Source organism: Pseudoliparis swirei, chromosome 9 (genome assembly GCF_029220125.1).
Source record: "Pseudoliparis swirei isolate HS2019 ecotype Mariana Trench chromosome 9, NWPU_hadal_v1, whole genome shotgun sequence".
Lineage (NCBI taxonomy): Eukaryota > Metazoa > Chordata > Actinopteri > Perciformes > Liparidae > Pseudoliparis > Pseudoliparis swirei.
In genome coordinates, this window is record NC_079396.1 from 7309210 (window position 1) to 7326566 (window position 17357).

Consider the following 17357-nt stretch of genomic DNA (forward strand, 5'->3'; position numbering starts at 1 on the left):
GGAGTGCACAGAGGGGTGAGACAGGGCTGTTGTCTCTCACGGATGCTGGATGCGAAAGTGAATTGGGAAAAGAGCGAAGCTCTGGCAGCGGGCAGTTGGGGGAGGAGTCTTAATAATAATAATAATAATCATTTATTTTATATAGCGCTTCTCAAGGCATGCCGACATCCCGAAGTCGCTTTACAGAGTCCAGTAGTCACACACACAGTCATCCCGGTGGTGATAAGCTACATCAGTAGCCACAGCTGCCCTGGGGCAGACTGACGGAAGCGTGGCAGCCAATCAGCGCCTACGGCCCCTCCGACCACCACCAACACTCATTCACATCCATACGAACCGGGGTGAGGCTGCGGTGCATGTCTTTATGATGGTGGGGGAAACCGGAGTACCCGGAGGAAACCCACGCAGACACGAGGAGAACATGCAAACTCCACACAGAAAGGACCTGGAACGGGACGACCGGGATTCGAACCCAGGACCTTCTTGCTGTGAGGCGACAGTGCTAACCACTGCGCCACCGTGCTTCCCAGAAGACCTGGAAGAAAGATGGGCTGAAGTATCTTGGGGTGTATTTTAGGGACAACAAATTTAAAAAATAAATAATTGGGAGGGTTTGGTTGCGAAAATGGAGGGTTCTTGGCTAAATGGAAATACCCTAAGGAAGGTGGTGGATGTAGCTGGATTAGCAGGAGCATCCTGAGCAGGTGGATCGAGAGGCGAGATGCTGCAAGAGGACAACATAGGAGAGAAGATATCGGACTCCTTTTCTGGAGCTGGGCTTCGTTCTGGACCTGCAGGGGGTCTCTGGGCCCTTAGTAAGTGGGGTGGGTGGGCAACTTGTGGGCCTTTGTACAGCCAAAGAGAAAGATGTGTGCAGAGCAGAGACAGTGTGGAGACAGAGACTGGGGGTGGGCTCTGGGGTAAGAACAGGATGGATGGCGTTGCATAAACCTCCTATTGAGAAGAGAACTGGATAGTGGAGGGTTTTACACAGTGATGTTGCCTCCAATAGTTTTATCTCGGTTCCCCACTGTCTAATCTATGTCCGTTCTGCGAGGCTGTGGAGACCGTGTTTCACTGTTTTTATGACTGTCAAAGACTTTGTGACCTTTTTAATGCTCTGCACTTTGTTTTTAGAAGGTGTGGTGAAACTGGTCTCAGACCACCTAGGAGGCTGCTACAGGAAGGTCAACGCCTCCAAGTGGCAGCTCCTCAACCTGGTGGGGAGAGAGGGCCAGCTGGCTATCTAGAGCAGCAGGAAGAGCAGAGTGGAAGGCAGGACCGGACAGGACAGGAAGCCCTTCCTATCTTCAAGTCCTCAGTCAAAGCCAGAGTCTGGATTGATTAGATTTTTCACAAGCATGAACAACATGGAGGACTTCATGAAAAAATGGCGCAATAAAGATGTGATATCTATTTTTGTCTGGAGACAAATTAATATTCAACGCTCCTTTTGAGTAAATGATGAAGACACTGTTGATTTGTTGTTCTCGTCTTAAAAATGTTTTGTTCTGATACATTGTTTGTTAAATAAACAACTTACATAAAATGCCCCTTCAGTCTATTTACATGATAACAAACAATTCACTTGTGATAATTATGATATCAAGTTATTTATTGCCGATGAAGAAAACGTAAAAAGACGTATCTAATCACAAACGTACTAGAATACGTTTAGTATACACCTAACAAACGTGCAACATTAGAGGTCTTCATGGGTTTCACTCAGCAAGTAACCGAGTCCCTATCCTGGATCGGAGTTGGCCAGATTATAAATACACACGCCAGTCAAATGTCTTTTTTAAATTTTGGTGTATTAATTCAATTCAATTCAGTTCAATTCAGTTTATTTGTATAGCCCAATTTCACAAATTACAAATTTGTCTCAATCTGTACACATAGACATCCCTGCCCCAAAACCTCACATCGGACCAGGAAAACTCCCAAATAACCCTTCAGGGGAAAAAGGAAGAAACCTGGAGGAGAGCAACAGAGGAGGATCCCTCTCCTAGGATGGACAGATGCAATAGATGTAATGTGTACAGAAGGACAGATTTAGAGTTAAAATACATTCAATGAATATGACAGAGTGTATGAATAGTTCATAGTAGGCATATTCCACGATGGAGACCTCCACGATCCATCAGGCAGATGGCGGTGGGGAGGAGGGAGTCTCAACAGGACAGTGGCGTAGTCATGAGCAGGAATTCCAGGCGATCCATCAGGCAGATAGGATCTATGCCGTAGCTCATAAAAGTCAAAAGGACTTCCGGGAGAAAGCAGAGTTAGTAACGTGTGATTGAGAGATGAAAATTCATCCTTAAGGAGAGAAAAAGAGGAGATAGGTACTCAGTGCATCCTAAAACGTCCGGCAGCTATAAGCCTATAGCAGCATATCAAGGGCTGGACCAGGGCAAACCTGATTCAGCCCTAACTATAAGCTCTGTCAAAGAGGAAGGTCTTAAGTCTACTCTTAAACGAGGTGACTGTGTCTGCCTCCCGGACTGAAATTGGAAGCTGGTTCCATAAAAGAGGTGCTTGATAACTAAAGGCTCTGGCTCCCATTCTACTTTTTAAGACTCTAGGAACTACAAGTAGTCCCGCATTTAGCTCTCTAGTGGGGCAATATGGTACGACAAGCTCCTTAAGATATGATGGAGCATCACCAATCAAGGCTTTGTAGGTTAAGAGAAGAATTTTAAAAGTGATTCTTGATTTTACTGGGAGCCAGTGCAGAGCAGCTAGTGCAGGAGTGATGTGATCTCTTTTCTTAGTTTTAGTGAGAACACGAGCTGCAGCATTCTGGATCAACTGGAGGGACCTAAGAGATTTATTAGAGCAGCCTGCTAATAAGGAGTTGCAGTAATCCAGTCTCGGAGTAACGAACAGCGGAACCAATTTTTCTGCATCTTTTGAGACAAGATGTGCCTGATTTTTGAAATATTACGTAGATGAAAGAATGCAGTCCTTGAGATTTGCTTTACGTGGGAGTTAAAGGACAAGTCCCGATCAAAGATAACGCCAAGATTCTTTACAGTGGTGTTGGATGCCAGGGCAATGCCGTCTACAGAATCCACATCACCAGATAATTGATCTCTGAGGTGCTCAGGGCCGATTAAAATTACTTCGGTTTTGTCTGAGTTTAACATCAAGTTGCAGGTCATCCATGTTTTTATGTCTTTAAGACATGCTTGAATTTTACAGAGTTGGTTGCTCTCCTCTGGTTTTATCGATAAATATAGTTGAGTGTCATCTGCATAACAATGAAAGTTTATGGAGTGTTTCCTGATAATATTGCCCAAAGGAAGCATGTATAAGGTAAATAAAATTGGTCCAAGCACAGAACCTTGTGGAACTCCGTGATTAACGTTGGTGGTTATCGGCGTCATCGTTTACAAATACAAACTGAGATCGATCTGATAAATAGGATTTAAACCAAATTAGTGCCGTGCCTGAAATGCCAATCGACTGCTCCAGTCTCTGTAACAGGATGTCATGGTCAATGGTGTCGAATGCAGCACTAAGGTCTAACAAGACCAGGACAGAGAGGAGTCCTTTATCTGCTGCCATTAAGAGGTCATTTGTAATTTTCACCAGTGCCGTCTCGGTGCTGTGGTGTTTTCTAAATCCTGATTGAAATTTCTCAAATAAACTATTATGATGTAGAAAGTCGCACAACTGATTTGCGACCACTTTCTCAAGGATCTTGGAGAGGAAGGGAGGTTAGAGATCGGTCTGTAGTTAGCCAATACCTCTGGATCCAGAGTGGGCTTCTTCAGGAGAGGTTTAATAACAGCCACCTTGAAGGAGTGTGGTACGTTGAGTCACATTGATAATATCTAATGATGGGGTCCAAGAGACAGGTAGACGTGTTCGAGTAGAAACCGTTGAAAATAATTGGTCACGGTTGATAGGAGAAAACCCTCAAATATACACCAGGGCATACAGCGGTTTCCAAGGCCATTCCACTTGAGGACAGATTGGCACTGGTTATGGGCAAGAGATTATTAATCTTGTCCCTAATAGTTAAAATCTTTTCATTAAAGAAGTTCATAAAGTCATTACCACTAAGGTTTATAGGAATGCTCGGCTCCACAGAGCTGTGACTCTCTGTCAGCCTGGCTACAGTGCTGAAGAGAAACCTGGGGTTGTTTTATTTTTCTATTATTGATGAGTAATAGGCTGCTCTGGCATTACGGAGGGCCTTCTTATATGTTTTAAGACTATCTCGCCAAACTAAGCGGGATTCTTCGAGATTAGTTGAGTGAACTCAAGCTTTCGTGTTGCTTCAGTTTGCGGGTCTGAGGGTTATACCAGGAGCAAACCTCCTCTTCCTCACTGTCTTCTTCTTCAGACAGTGTCATTCTCAGAGAGCCTATGGCACTGTCAACAAGGTGATCAATCTGGGACGGACTAAAGGTAGAGCAGGAGTCCTCTGTTATATTGAGACGGGTATCGAATCAAATACAGAAGGAATCGCTTTAAATTTAGCTACAGCACTATCAGTTAGACATCTAGTGTAGAAACTTTTGACTAACGGAGTACCTCCGTAGTATAAATTCAGAAGTTATGAGGTTGTGGTCTGACAGAAGAGGGTTCTGTGGGAAGGCGCTCACATGCTCAATGTCAACGCCATAAGTAAGCACAAGATCAAGCTGTGAGTGGGTTTCTGTACTCTGACAGAAGCCAATCGAGTCCAACAAGGAGATGAATGCAGCACTAAGGCAATCATTATCAACATCCACATGGATATTAAAATCTCCAACAATAATAACTTTATCGGTTTTAAGAACCAAACTTGATATAAATTCTGAGAATTCAGATATAAACTCTGAATATGGACCTGGTGGCGGTACAGAATCACAAATTGAATTGGCTGTAGTGTTTTCCAGGTTGGATGTGAAAGACTAAGAACAAGGCTTTCAAATGAGGTGTAGTGTAATTTTGGTTGAGGATTAATTAATAAGATGGCTGCTACTCCACCTCCCGACGGTGCCTCGAGGAATGTGAGTATTAATATGACTTGGAGAGTCGATTCATTCAGGCAGACATATTCTTCATGGCTCAGCCAGGTTTCAGTTAGGCAACATAAATCAATGTGATTATCTGATATTAAATCATTCAGTAACACAGCTTTAGATGACAGAGATCGAATATTTAGGAGACCACATTTAATAGACCTATTTTGTTGCACTGCTGAAATAATTGTGTTAACTTGTATAAGGTTATTGTCTCTTCTGCTTACTTTTGATTTATTTAATTGAAGTGGGGACAGACACAGTCTCTACTCTAAAGTCAAGGGTGGGTAACTGCTCGAATGGAAGAGCAGAGAAGGGTGTTAAACTACAACTCTGCTCCCGGTTCCTGATCTGAACCCTGGGTTGTCATAGATTAAGTCCGGTGATCAACTTGGTCATATTCGCAGAAATGAGACGCCGCTCCCCCAACGTGGGATGAATGCCGTCTCTCCTCATCAGATCAGGTTTTCCCAGAAAGTCTTCCAGTTGTCTCCATTATTCGCTGGGCACCACCTCGACAGCCAGCGGTTGAAAGACGACATTCGGCTATACAATTCGTCTGTCTGCAAATTTGGGAGAGGGCCAGAGAAAGCACATCAGGTTCAGGTAGAGTATCCATAGTTGTTTTTTTTCCAGCCCAATGAAGACCTCTGTGCAAGAGTTTTAGCCATGCTTCTCCGTGACAATTCATTTGTTTAGATACCCTGCTGGCAAACAACAAACAGGACTGGAAACACTAAGTGCTTTACAGAAGGACAGATGTTTCTTCAGGCTACAGATAACATTTCCCTTGAGCTGATAATTAAGTTAATATCTTGAAATGATCCACTTATCCAAATGATAAGTAGTAACAATCAAATACATACCTTGAGTTCTTGTCTATCGTAGCTGCTGGCCTCTCTTTTCATTGTTTCAGCTTATTGCTCGTGCTCACCTAGACTTATTTCATTTTCCTGTGCACTACATGATTTGATTTCTTCAAATATAAGCTTCCAGACATTGGGCGTGTAGGACAGTAAATGTTAAGTAAGCTTTCGTGAAACTGGAAATGGTTCAAATATCAAGTTATTTTGCATAAAGATGTCCCAGATTTGATATACACGTCACTGTTGGGCCCCTCCCTCCCTGCAACTCAGCCTTAAAGAACAGTTATATAACTATTCCTAAAATGCACACAGCCTCAACACACACACACACACACACACACACACACACACACACACACACACACACACACACACACACACACACACACACACACACACACACACACACACACACACACACAGATGGAGGAGAAAGGAAAAAGATGAAAGCCAGGTCATCATTCAAAAAGATGCACTTCAGAGAGTGAGAGGGGGTGGAGAGACACACACACACACACACACACATTTAAAAAGCATGGCGGTGACACACAGACAGGCGTAGATTCTGGAAGAGAGAGAGATAATAGATGATATTAGAGTGGAAGAGAAGCAAACCTGCTTCCTTTTAGGGACTAATAATAATTCTGTATGGGATTTCGGATTTATGGGAGTGGGTCGGATGTAGCGGAACAGGCCATTAGAAGAGTGGCCGCAGTTACTGACAGAGTCCAAACATTTAACAACCACTTTAATGGTTTTACCAGAGATGTTTATTTGTTTACGAAAAGATAAGGACCTCCGGTTGCAGCTGGATGAGGAGACACACGCATTGTGTTGTCTGGCTTGTGTTCATGTATCTGGCTGGTTGACTTATTGACATTAATCGGTTGCTGAAAATCTTCGCCTTTGTTGAACCTTGTTTATCACAGAGCAGTTTGGAAGCCGCCACACAATCACATGGATGCAGTTGGACATCCTGATTCACACACGCAGACTTGCAGACGCACACATCGGGGGAGAGTCTTAGCGCTCTATGAGCTGAGATGGGGACCGCTTATACAACGAATGTACTCACACACACACACAAATACGTTACATAACTAATGAATCACGCCATACTGGCTACTGAGGACCCAAGAAAGGGAAACTTAGATTGTTCACACACACACACTTACTTTTGGGTCCTGTGGAAACATTACATAACGCTTTAATCGCTGATTGTCTGAATTAACAGTAAAGAAGTGTATTAAACTCCAGGAGAAGTTTTCTATTGATGTTGAGACATTGTTTTGTTTTTTACGTTAAACCTGGCTGACAAGACCAGAAATTGAAATTCAAGTCACAAACCTCAAACTCAACAAGCAGACTGTCAGCTCTACATTTGAACCCTCAGGTCTGTAGCTTTATCAGACGTACAATAGTAATTTATCAGGTCAGAGTAACCTAACGACTCACACTTTGACAGCCGTCTCTAAATGTGCATGAGTTCAGCGGAGGTGATATCTTCAAAAAGTTGAGAAATGGGAGTGGGTAAGCCAATTATTGCTATGCTACTGAGTCAAACTAAAATAGTCGTCAGCAAGCAATGGGGAGGAGATGCGAGCAGGAATTATAAGCAAAAACAACCACGATAATGCATCGGAAAAACAAAATGATAAAGTATGAACGCGGTTGACCTTCATCTCCACGGAGCAGAGAAAGTGTCTCGATGAAGCGCTGAATCATCGTCAGTCAGCAAGTGTCACAGACAAGCGCCTGCAGATTCTCTCAGCCATTAATTTCTTGTGTTGGACACTCCCTGTGGACTTGGGACTTGCTGCTTCTCAAATAAAATATGACAATGCCACATAATGTAGTTGAAAGATATGCGGCTCCAAAAAATGTGAAGCCACCCGCAACTAATTCATCATTGTTTGTGTGTATTTGCGTGTGTGTGTGTGTGTGGCATTCCCTCAAGTGTGACAGTGTTTCAAAGAGAAAAGATAAAGAGAGAGGAAGATAAAAAGAAATCAAACATTGTACTTCCCTATAGATAATGAATGTATACAGTATCTAAAAGCAGCAAGAACATACCGTCTATGAAAACCTCTCAATGTCTTGTTCCATCAACTCCTCTGTGATCTAACAAATCTGTGTTGCTTTCAGGTGTGAAAACCCTCTCAACCCTCACTGGTCAAGCCATTTTCTTAGCACTGAAAAGTGATATGAAGTGCTTGAGACGGCACCGAAATCGGCTTTCTCTGAACTTCTCGAGAACAGATGGTTGAGCGACTGCCCTCGAGCTCCCAAACACCAGGAAAGATTTAAAATCTGTAAAGTCGACACACAACATTTTACCGATCTGCTCTATTAATAATTTTCTGCAGACCAAGACAAAGCCTGTCTGGGGATTCCCCGCTCTGCGATCTGGTTTCTTAGAAAAAACCCAAAGTAACTGAATTAATGATCGACTGCTTACAGGTGTGTGTCTGTGTGTGTGTTTGTCTGTGTGTGTTCTGCAGTTTCGCCCTGAGCAACCAGGTCCATCTCTTAAGGTCTAAACTCCCCTGCCTCTGCTCCTCATCCCGGTGAGTCAATGATCTACATACTGAAACCAATCACACGGTGCCGTCTGGGTCACGCCCTGCTGTGTCCTCGAACCGTCTGTGGAAACAGATCCTGGATGACGACAGACAAACGCGGCAGAGAATCCTTCACGTCATAAATTTCTCACATGCACACACACAAATAGAGAACAAACTGTTTGGTGATCCAACAAAGACGGGGTGGGAAGAGAGATTCCAGGAAGTGGGAGAGGAAACGGAGCGATGAATAATTCTTCGTAAGAGAGCAATTTCTGTGGTTTCTAGAGAGAAACATTAATAAATGTTTTGTTCGCTCTACTAAGAAACCATAAATACATGTATTCCCCCGGAGTTTGGCTACAGATTTTAGAAAAATGTAATGGTAATTGTGTAACAGCTCACATTCGATAAGAGGGCTATTTTTGTTACAAAACAAAAGTCTGAGGCAAAGTGCCAGGTTTGAAAGTTTATGGTGAGGTAATTAAACGACCGGTTCACAGCTGGCCATTACATCCAAGTACGCCAGTTCACACAACCGCCATTCGAATCTGTCTTGAGTGGCACATAAAATTCATTAAATAAAAAATAAAAAAGTATGTATTGATCTGTGTTTATTTAGAAAGTTTGGATCTTTAAAATTATAAATAAAAGAAGAAAACAATCTTGCATAAATAATCTGAGTACACCAACTTATAAAAACATGGTGTGCAACTTAAAGCCCCACTATGTAACTTTTGGACCTTAAAATAACAGCTTGAAAAAAATGGTGCCGCTACAATGACTTTTAATATGACGATTTGCGGCTCTGCTATTGCCATCGGGGGTCTGTGGGGAAATAACTCCGCTATGTAAGATTCTGGAGCCGCCCGGTACATCCGGCGGATGTACTCGACCTGCTTTCTGGCAGTGATTACGCAATGTCATAAAGTGCCACTCCACGCTCGCAGCTACAGTATAAGGGTAGCTTTTTTATGTAGCTTTTTGGTGTTGTCAACAATATTGTATTCGATCACACGTACTCCACATTTGCAGTCCCCCAAAACAAAAGTAAATGACTGCACGCACACGCGCACCCCCCCCCCCTCAAAGCCGACAAACAGCTGACCGACCAGGCGAAAACATGGGGAGGCGCCGCGTTCAATCTCCGCGCTCCTTCACCCTAGTCCGGTCGGTGCTGGGCCAGTTCACAGTGTTCCTGCGCAGTCTTCTATTAGTGATCCCACCCGTTGGTATGAATCCAAAATAGAAACAGTCGCCGGATTGCTGCCGCTCAACAAGTCCGCCGCCTGTCAGCGCGCTCCAAACAAAAAAAACCTCGCGTCACCTCCCCCTCGTCACCTTTTATAACCCGTGACACGTACAAATAATAATAATATTATAATACAGGACAACACATGATCCCAACTCAATACAAGTGTATGCGAGGCTGCATCTATCGTCACTGGGTATTTACGACACTGAAGTCGAAACCTAAATACCTAAAAACCTGAAGGGGGCGCCAAAAGTGAAAAACTACATAGTGGGGCTTTAAGCATTAAACATTAGTATTACTATCAATAAGACAAAAATAAGACCCCTGTTAACCGGTGGTCAGCCTCGTCTCAAAGCAGGAAACACAACAACCTTTGAGGCGTGAGGTGTAGGACATTGAATTAAGGTTTCTGGATTCTCAATATGTCACGTGATCCTGCGAGAATCACGGCATCACATAATGCACAAAAATCAATCTCATCAGGCTTCAACTAACATGATGGTGTCCAGTAAGCCAGAGCGGGGAGCGATCAGCATCCTGTGAGGTGCTAAGAAGTGCAGACCTAGGTGTGGTTTCATCAAACAGGACATATAGTGGACTTAAAATGTCTTTACGAATTCGGAAAAAAAGATTTGTTTCCATTTTAAAAGACAAATAATTCCTGTAAAACCCTTTTCCAATGAGAGTTCCACATTATTTATTTAACCTACCAGAACCAAACACCCCCTGCTAAATATAACCAATTCTCCAACTTGCTCAAATCACTTTTTCACGCCTGAAGGCAAGACGGTTAAGTTCCCCAGCAAACTGAAATGTGGAAAACACAAATGCCAGAACTAATGGATGATTTAATCTTACAGTCACCAGCCGATTAGGCGTCTGTGTTTAAATGTCAGTAGGGGGTCAACGTGACTAAAACGGATCATGGATAAATGTGAATTTTGTATGAATTTTGAACGAGGTCAGTAGGTCAAGAGTAACGGTCAAATCTAAACTGTCAATCTAAGAGTGTGTGCGTGTGCATATGTTTGTGTGACCGGCAGCAACAAGATAAGTGTTGGAGATAATTTGATGTGGGAAAATTGGACAGACAGACAAGGAGCAATGGCGACATGAATAAGAAGATAAACACACACAAAACACTGATCATTATATCAAATACATCCAAAATAATACACACCAAATCCAACAGATCAATTTCATGTTTGTTGTTCTAAACGCTTTGTTGTACGTGATATGATGCGTTTATCTTTTCGTTGAATTTGAATCATTTTCTGTTTTTGATTCTATTTCAAGTTGATCATCTTTTTGTGCTTTAAAAAGCACTCACACACACACACACACACACACACACACACACACGCACAGACTTCTCTTGTATAACAGGCTGCCCTAAATTAGTTATTGAGGCTGCCTTATTAGAGCGAGGTAGGTGTGTTATGAAACCGTCCCACTGTCTGTGTGTGTGTCAGAGAAATGTTAAGACATATAATTATAACAGACGGGAAGAAAAACAGAAAGAGACCATGACTGTGTGATAAGTAAGGGAGAGAGTTGTAGAGAGTGAGGAGGTGGAAAGCTTTGTGATACACTGGTTTTGTAGACCAGTGTATCACTGCTCCTGTGAAGGAGGAGGAAGAAAGAGGAGGACGCACACACACACACACCCACATGCACACATGCACACACACACCTGGGGACTGCCACTCATTATATAGCCTGTTACATAAGCTCTTGTTGGCAGCATTCAGAACACAGCGTGTACTTTCAGCCTCTGATCAACCTCTGAGAAATACGTCCTCGAAAAAACAAAAAGATCTTTACAGCGCCGCAAAAATGTCTGTCACGATACATCAGACTATGCAAAAGGCATTATACTGCGTCTTAATCCGTTGGTGCATCTTCCCATTCAGAGTTTGTCATAGTTTTAACTTATCTAGTCTAGTTTTGTACTAAATGAACAGAGCTGTGCTTCATACTCAACTGAAGGAAACAATTACAATCAAAGACGGGATTTGTAGTTTTCCCCTCTTAGTTTCCTTTGTGACAAAAGCAAAGCTTTTGTACCTGCTTTGTAAAACATTGAGTAACAAATGGTTACACATGCCACCTTTTTCTGTGTCAACCATATGTAAGTGGTTTATCGTTGTCATTCAGCCGTTTGTCATCAGTGAGACGAAATGACCAAGACAATTCTCAATAGGTAATGTTTATTACCTGTGGCAATACTGGGCCTAAGGTGTCATTAAATGTAGGTCTTATCGTATCTTTAACTAAGGGATAAAAAAAAAAAAAAATAGGGTTAGGGATAACATCTGCATTAGCGTGGATCTATAATCTGTAACTCAAAAAAACCGTGAGCAGTGAGAGACGAACGAAAGAGCAGAAAAAGAAGCAGAGAACGGAGGGGAGGGGAGGGGGGCACAAAGGGAAAGGCTTTGTGCAGCACCGAGATAAAAAAAAAAAAAAAAGCCATTACCCAACAAAGGGAACTTAAAAAAAGAAAAGAAAAGACAGGATATTTATATTGAAGGAGAACAAAGAAAGCAGCCGTCTGATCTGACAAGGGGAAGCAGAGATCAAAACCCCCCAGACGTCTAGGGAAGTGAGAATTAGAGCCATGTGGCTGGACTGGCAAAGTGTACATCTTCTGAGCCGTGGCGTTATGAAAGCAGCCAGGCTACACGTGATCTCGGTGCTTGGGCCGACCCGGCGCTGGTCTGAAACTGTACAGGTTGTTCCTGCCCGGCATGCCAAGGCCAAATCCAACCAAACAGACAGACAGAGCTTGCGGGGAAATAAAAAAAATCGGTACAACAAGTTCCTTCCTGTTAGATTGTACGATAGAGCTGTTAATATTTGTTTTCCTTTTCACAATAAGCCGTTCGGCACACACAAACACACACACAATTTGAGGGAGAACAGGGTGTTCTTTTAGCCTTCATCACTGTTCACCATGTTACGTTTGTAGAGGACGAAGCATCCGCTGTCTCTTCACAACCTGCCAAACAGCTGGCGCAATCCCGAGAATTACGAGCATGTTGAGTTTTAGGATCCATGCGGATGATTCTCTAAACAAACTCCAACCTGGTGACAGGCAGACACAGCGGACCTGAAATGAAAATAAGTATCTGGTGTTCTTTATAGAAACCCTGGGCTAAATGATCTTTAACTGCTTTTGTATCCATTTTTACATCTTTATACTCCGGCACGTTGGATTTAAAATACAATAATTATTGCAAGTGTTGACATCCAGCTTTAATTTGTTCGTGTCCACATCTATATATTGGGGGACCACTGTATGGGACATTTGAGACAAAGGAACGGGTAAACGATACTAAAAATACAGACGAGGGCACCGGATCCACACCTTCCGAGTGTGCATTAAAATGCCTGTAAATTTTGTACTGTCTGAAGTTGGTGTAAATACCAATCAATTAAAGCTAGAAGTTAGCTGTTTGAGCTTTAAATTAAAAACGCAACAATGTACAAGCTGCAATTCCTAGGAAGAAGACATCAGCAGAAGGAACCTGCAGAGTCACACTTAATGATGCACAGACCAACGGGGGTGTCCGTTCTGTACACAGGCCTTGTCACTATTGTCACTTTGCCATTAAACACACCTTTTCAAAACATTTGAAGCAGAGATGTAATGCAGGGTTTTCTGGCCTGACATTAACTGACATGAACCTTTACCGTGTAAATTCATTGCACAAATAACTGCATATAGCATTCAAGTATTTATCATTTCAGTCATTTTAGTGCTACTGCCTTCCTTCAGGGTGTTGCTGGTCTTGAGCACATTGCCTTGGCTAAGTGAATACACAAAGAAATGAAGCACATTACATGAAAAGAAACTTATTACTTTCATCCACCCAGACTGCAGGCTGCTGCGGACCTGCCTCTTCACGCGTTTATCCCCCTAACTCTGATAAACCATATGTTTTCCTGTCTCCACATGCTCACACTTTCAGCATGGCCCAGTCCTACCCGGGTCCGCCAATCACGTGACGGCATTGGTTTAGGTAACCGTAGAGACAGCCAATGGGAGACGTGGGTCTGAGACAACAACGCGTGCAATAGAGAAAGAGAGGGGCAGCTGGGCACGCGTGGGAGAGACCGGCTGAAAGATGGCGGGAGTGCTGACAGGGGAGTGGAGAGAAAATAGAACGGAGGAAGCCGGGACAGACAAACGGGACTTTAAAGGAGAGAAAATGTTTAGCGCTAGAAGCGCAGAGAGAGGAAACACACATGGAGATAGATGGGCCGTGCATGCTTAAGTTGTTGTGGTTTCAGTGTTACACAACAAGGTTTAGTAACTTAACGGGAATTAATTAGCTACTGTACACTCAAGACACTTTAGAGATGCTTGTGAATATCAAACTCCTCCTTTGCTGCTCATTACACCATCTTTTACCCGCATTCATTTCCTCGCTGGATGCCCCTGGAAGTCATGATGTCGTAAGATCAACTACTGAGTGTTTCTGCTGCTTTCTCTGCAGCGTGTTCTTCCCCTTCTCTGCGTCCCATCCCGAACCGTTCTGCATCCCCTCGGATACGACTTCCAGATTGTTCCACCCATCTTTCCTTTCCATTGGAAACACTTTCTAATCCTTCCCCTCAACGGACAGGCAGGGACTCTCTCCTCCGTCAACCCTGCCTCAAGGGCGATGATGTCACCTACCTGCAAATGACTCTGATTCGTCCAGGAGCAACATGGTTATCGAGTGAAGATAAAAGCCCTTCTTCTCAGCTTTCCTTCTTCCTCTCCTCTTTTATCTCCCGCTGTCAATCTCATAAATGTACCCCTCTTTTCAGGGGGAAAAGAAACATTAAAAAGAAGCAAGAGTGAGGTGTATTTCTCCTCTCAGCCTTGTTTTAAACTCGGCTGGTCTTTAATCTATTGCCTCAGTGACTGGCTGCCTCACTGGCTACTACCCGACCGCTCTGTGTGCTTGTCGCGGGGAAATTGCAATGAGAATGTGAGGCAGAGGCATGCAGGAGGGCTGGCAGTTGAAAAACTTACATAACCCCATCGTGCTGTAGCCGGGGCCCCACCGAGGGGGAACTCCTACGGCTGTTCGCCCTCTATCCCCTCCCCTTTCTTCAAAAACTCCTCCCAAACACACTCATGAATACAGAAAAATGTACGGAAGCAGCCGCCCACACATTTATGCTGCCTGTTTGCGTGTTTTTGTTGCTCAGTAAAAAATACATTTAGGTACACGCACAGCTAAACTTGAAACTATTATGCGCCTGATACAAACAGTACTTACATATTTCATGCTAACACACTAATCCAGAGATGAAGAATTTGATTGTTTCAAGTACTATGTCAAACTAATAGCCTACTTACACATGGACAGGGAGGGGCTCTGCTGACCCAGACAGACGACAGCTTTTGTGTGTGTGTGTCTGTGTAGCAGAATGAAGGGCACAGAGGAGGAATGTGGTTGCAGAAATGTGTGTCAAGGTCCCTGTAAAACACCTGCACACTCCAAAAAACCCAAGACATAAAAGTAAATGTGCAGGATCTTTCCTTAATGCTTGGTGGCTGTCCTGTGGCTGAGCTGAGATGTTATTGAGCAAACACTGTATTTGAAAAAGGTGATTTACACTTAACTTTATGTTGGATTGAATGGGTCAAACAATGACTTTAAAAAAAAATTTCTCATCTCTCGATTGCACATCACTAACTCTGCTTTCTCCCCGGAGTCCTTTTGACTTCACGTCACAAAGTGTCCGATGACCCTATGAGACTTCATAGATCCTATCTGCCTGATGGATCCTCGAGGTCTGGATCGTGGAATATGACTACTACCAACTATTCATACACTCTATTTTGACAAAATTTGACAAATTTCCCCTTGGGGATTAATAAAGTATATATCTATCTATCTATCACACTGTCATATTCATTGATTGTGTTCTTACTGTGTTTTAATTTGTGTGTAATGATTCCTTCTGTACACATGACATCACTTGCACCTGTCTATCCTGGAGAGGGATCCTCCTCTGTTGCTCTCCTGAAGGTTTCTTCCCTTTTTTCCCCCTGAAGGGGTGTTTGGGAGTCTTTCCTGATCCGATGTGAGGTTTTGGGACAGGGATGTCTATATGTACAAATTGTAAAGCACTCTGAGACAAATATGTAATTTGTGAAAATGGGCTATACAAATAAACTGAATTGAATTATGAAGGTTTACATGAAACACTTCAACCTGGATTAAATGGCTCATTGCTTGACGCCGTTATCAGTAGTGATAACGTATTTTACATTAAATAGAAAGAGGTCAAACTAAATCCAGGCCTCTTCTAGAACCAGCAACCTAAGTTATCATGCCAACGTCTGCTTAAAAGAAGACAATTGACCGATATAAATGTAATTTCACCCACATAAAGTGCCACTAAAGTTGTTGTGAATCGAGACAAGGATACTTTTTGGGGAACAAAGCCAACTAGTGCATTGATTTCATAACATGCCTTATGAAACCTTCAAGCTCTGCTCTGCCTGAGGAACCAGGGCGAAAGACCAAAGACTGGGCCACATATAGGTCAGTGTGATAGTTGTGCAAACATACAAAGCACTTGGAAGAAGGCGTAGAGCAGGAGAGATTTCATAACTAAGAGAGATGACAAGAAACCGGTGTGTGAAAAAATAAATAAACTGCCAACTAACGAGAAAAGCAGTGCTCACAAACTGAACAAGTGAGTCAAAAAAGAATTTAACCTACTCACCCATGTCATGTAGTTGATAGATGTTTCTGCCTCCTACTGTGGCAAGAGATCCATCGTGTGTGTGTGTGTGTGTGTGTGTGTTTCTGTGTGTGTGCGCGCTAGGCTCTCAACATCTAGCTCTCGTCTCGTCTTGCAGCTTTACCGCAACTCCAGTGAGGACAGAAGGCCATTGGGACAATTACAAAACAATGAGTCACTTAAAAGCTGCCCCGGTCTGTCGTGTGTAGAAAACCCCCCTAGCTCCGCATTTTTTTCTGTCTACTTCCTCCTCCTCCCTCTTTTTTTCTCCCTCTCCTGGCCATCTGACACAGGAGTGAGTGTGATGTCATTGAGCCACGCCCCCTCTAGAGAGGCTACCTTAGGTAACAGGTTTAATGGTGTTAAAGCAGGAAGTGATGGACAGGGAGAGAGACGGAAAGAGGATGTGAGAAGGGAGGAGAGGAGCATCTGGACGTGTTGATTTGTGGTCATTTATGTTGCTAAGATCACGACTTTCAGCGCATTTAAAATAACATCAAATCTCTCGAGACGGACGGGAAATTTAGTGTATGAAGATAAAACTGTGTGGTAATGGAGAGGAAGACCAAAGAGGTGTTAACCAGCCAAAATCATCAGCAATTCTACCAAAAGAAATTAATCAAAATATCAATCCCAACATTAATCACTGTCATCTGTCTGGACGGACTGAGGCATCTACCGAAATAACTAACTCCAGGTCCCTTATTTCAAGTCCGGTCCATTTTAAGATAAGTCTTTAAGATAAGTCTAAGATGGCGCGGCTGTGTCCAGACGCCGTCGAGGTAGCTCCGCGGAGATTGTGCGCTCTTTTAGTTTTTGTGTTTATTTTTAATGTTTTCTTTGCCACAAACACATCGGCACTAACAGCATACGACCACAGCACACTTTTGGACATAAACTTTTG

At 43.2% G+C, this 17357-nt stretch overlaps 1 protein-coding gene across 3 annotated transcripts in view; it reads right to left on the minus strand.

Moving 5' to 3' along the window:
• LOC130199994 (helicase ARIP4-like) overlaps nt 1-17357 on the minus strand; it is a 62489-nt gene that overhangs the window by 16878 nt on the left and 28254 nt on the right. The window contains exon 1 of one of the 3 annotated variants that reach the window (XM_056423910.1): nt 16436-16526. The exons of 1 other annotated variant lie outside the window; for it this stretch is intronic. In XM_056423910.1, coding sequence (XP_056279885.1) covers nt 16436-16439 — 4 coding nt within the window. In that variant the 5' untranslated portion in view covers nt 16440-16526. Of the gene's footprint in view, nt 1-14384; nt 14642-16435; nt 16527-17357 lie in introns of those variants that run through there. One more of the 3 variants, XM_056423909.1, reaches the window with a different exon arrangement.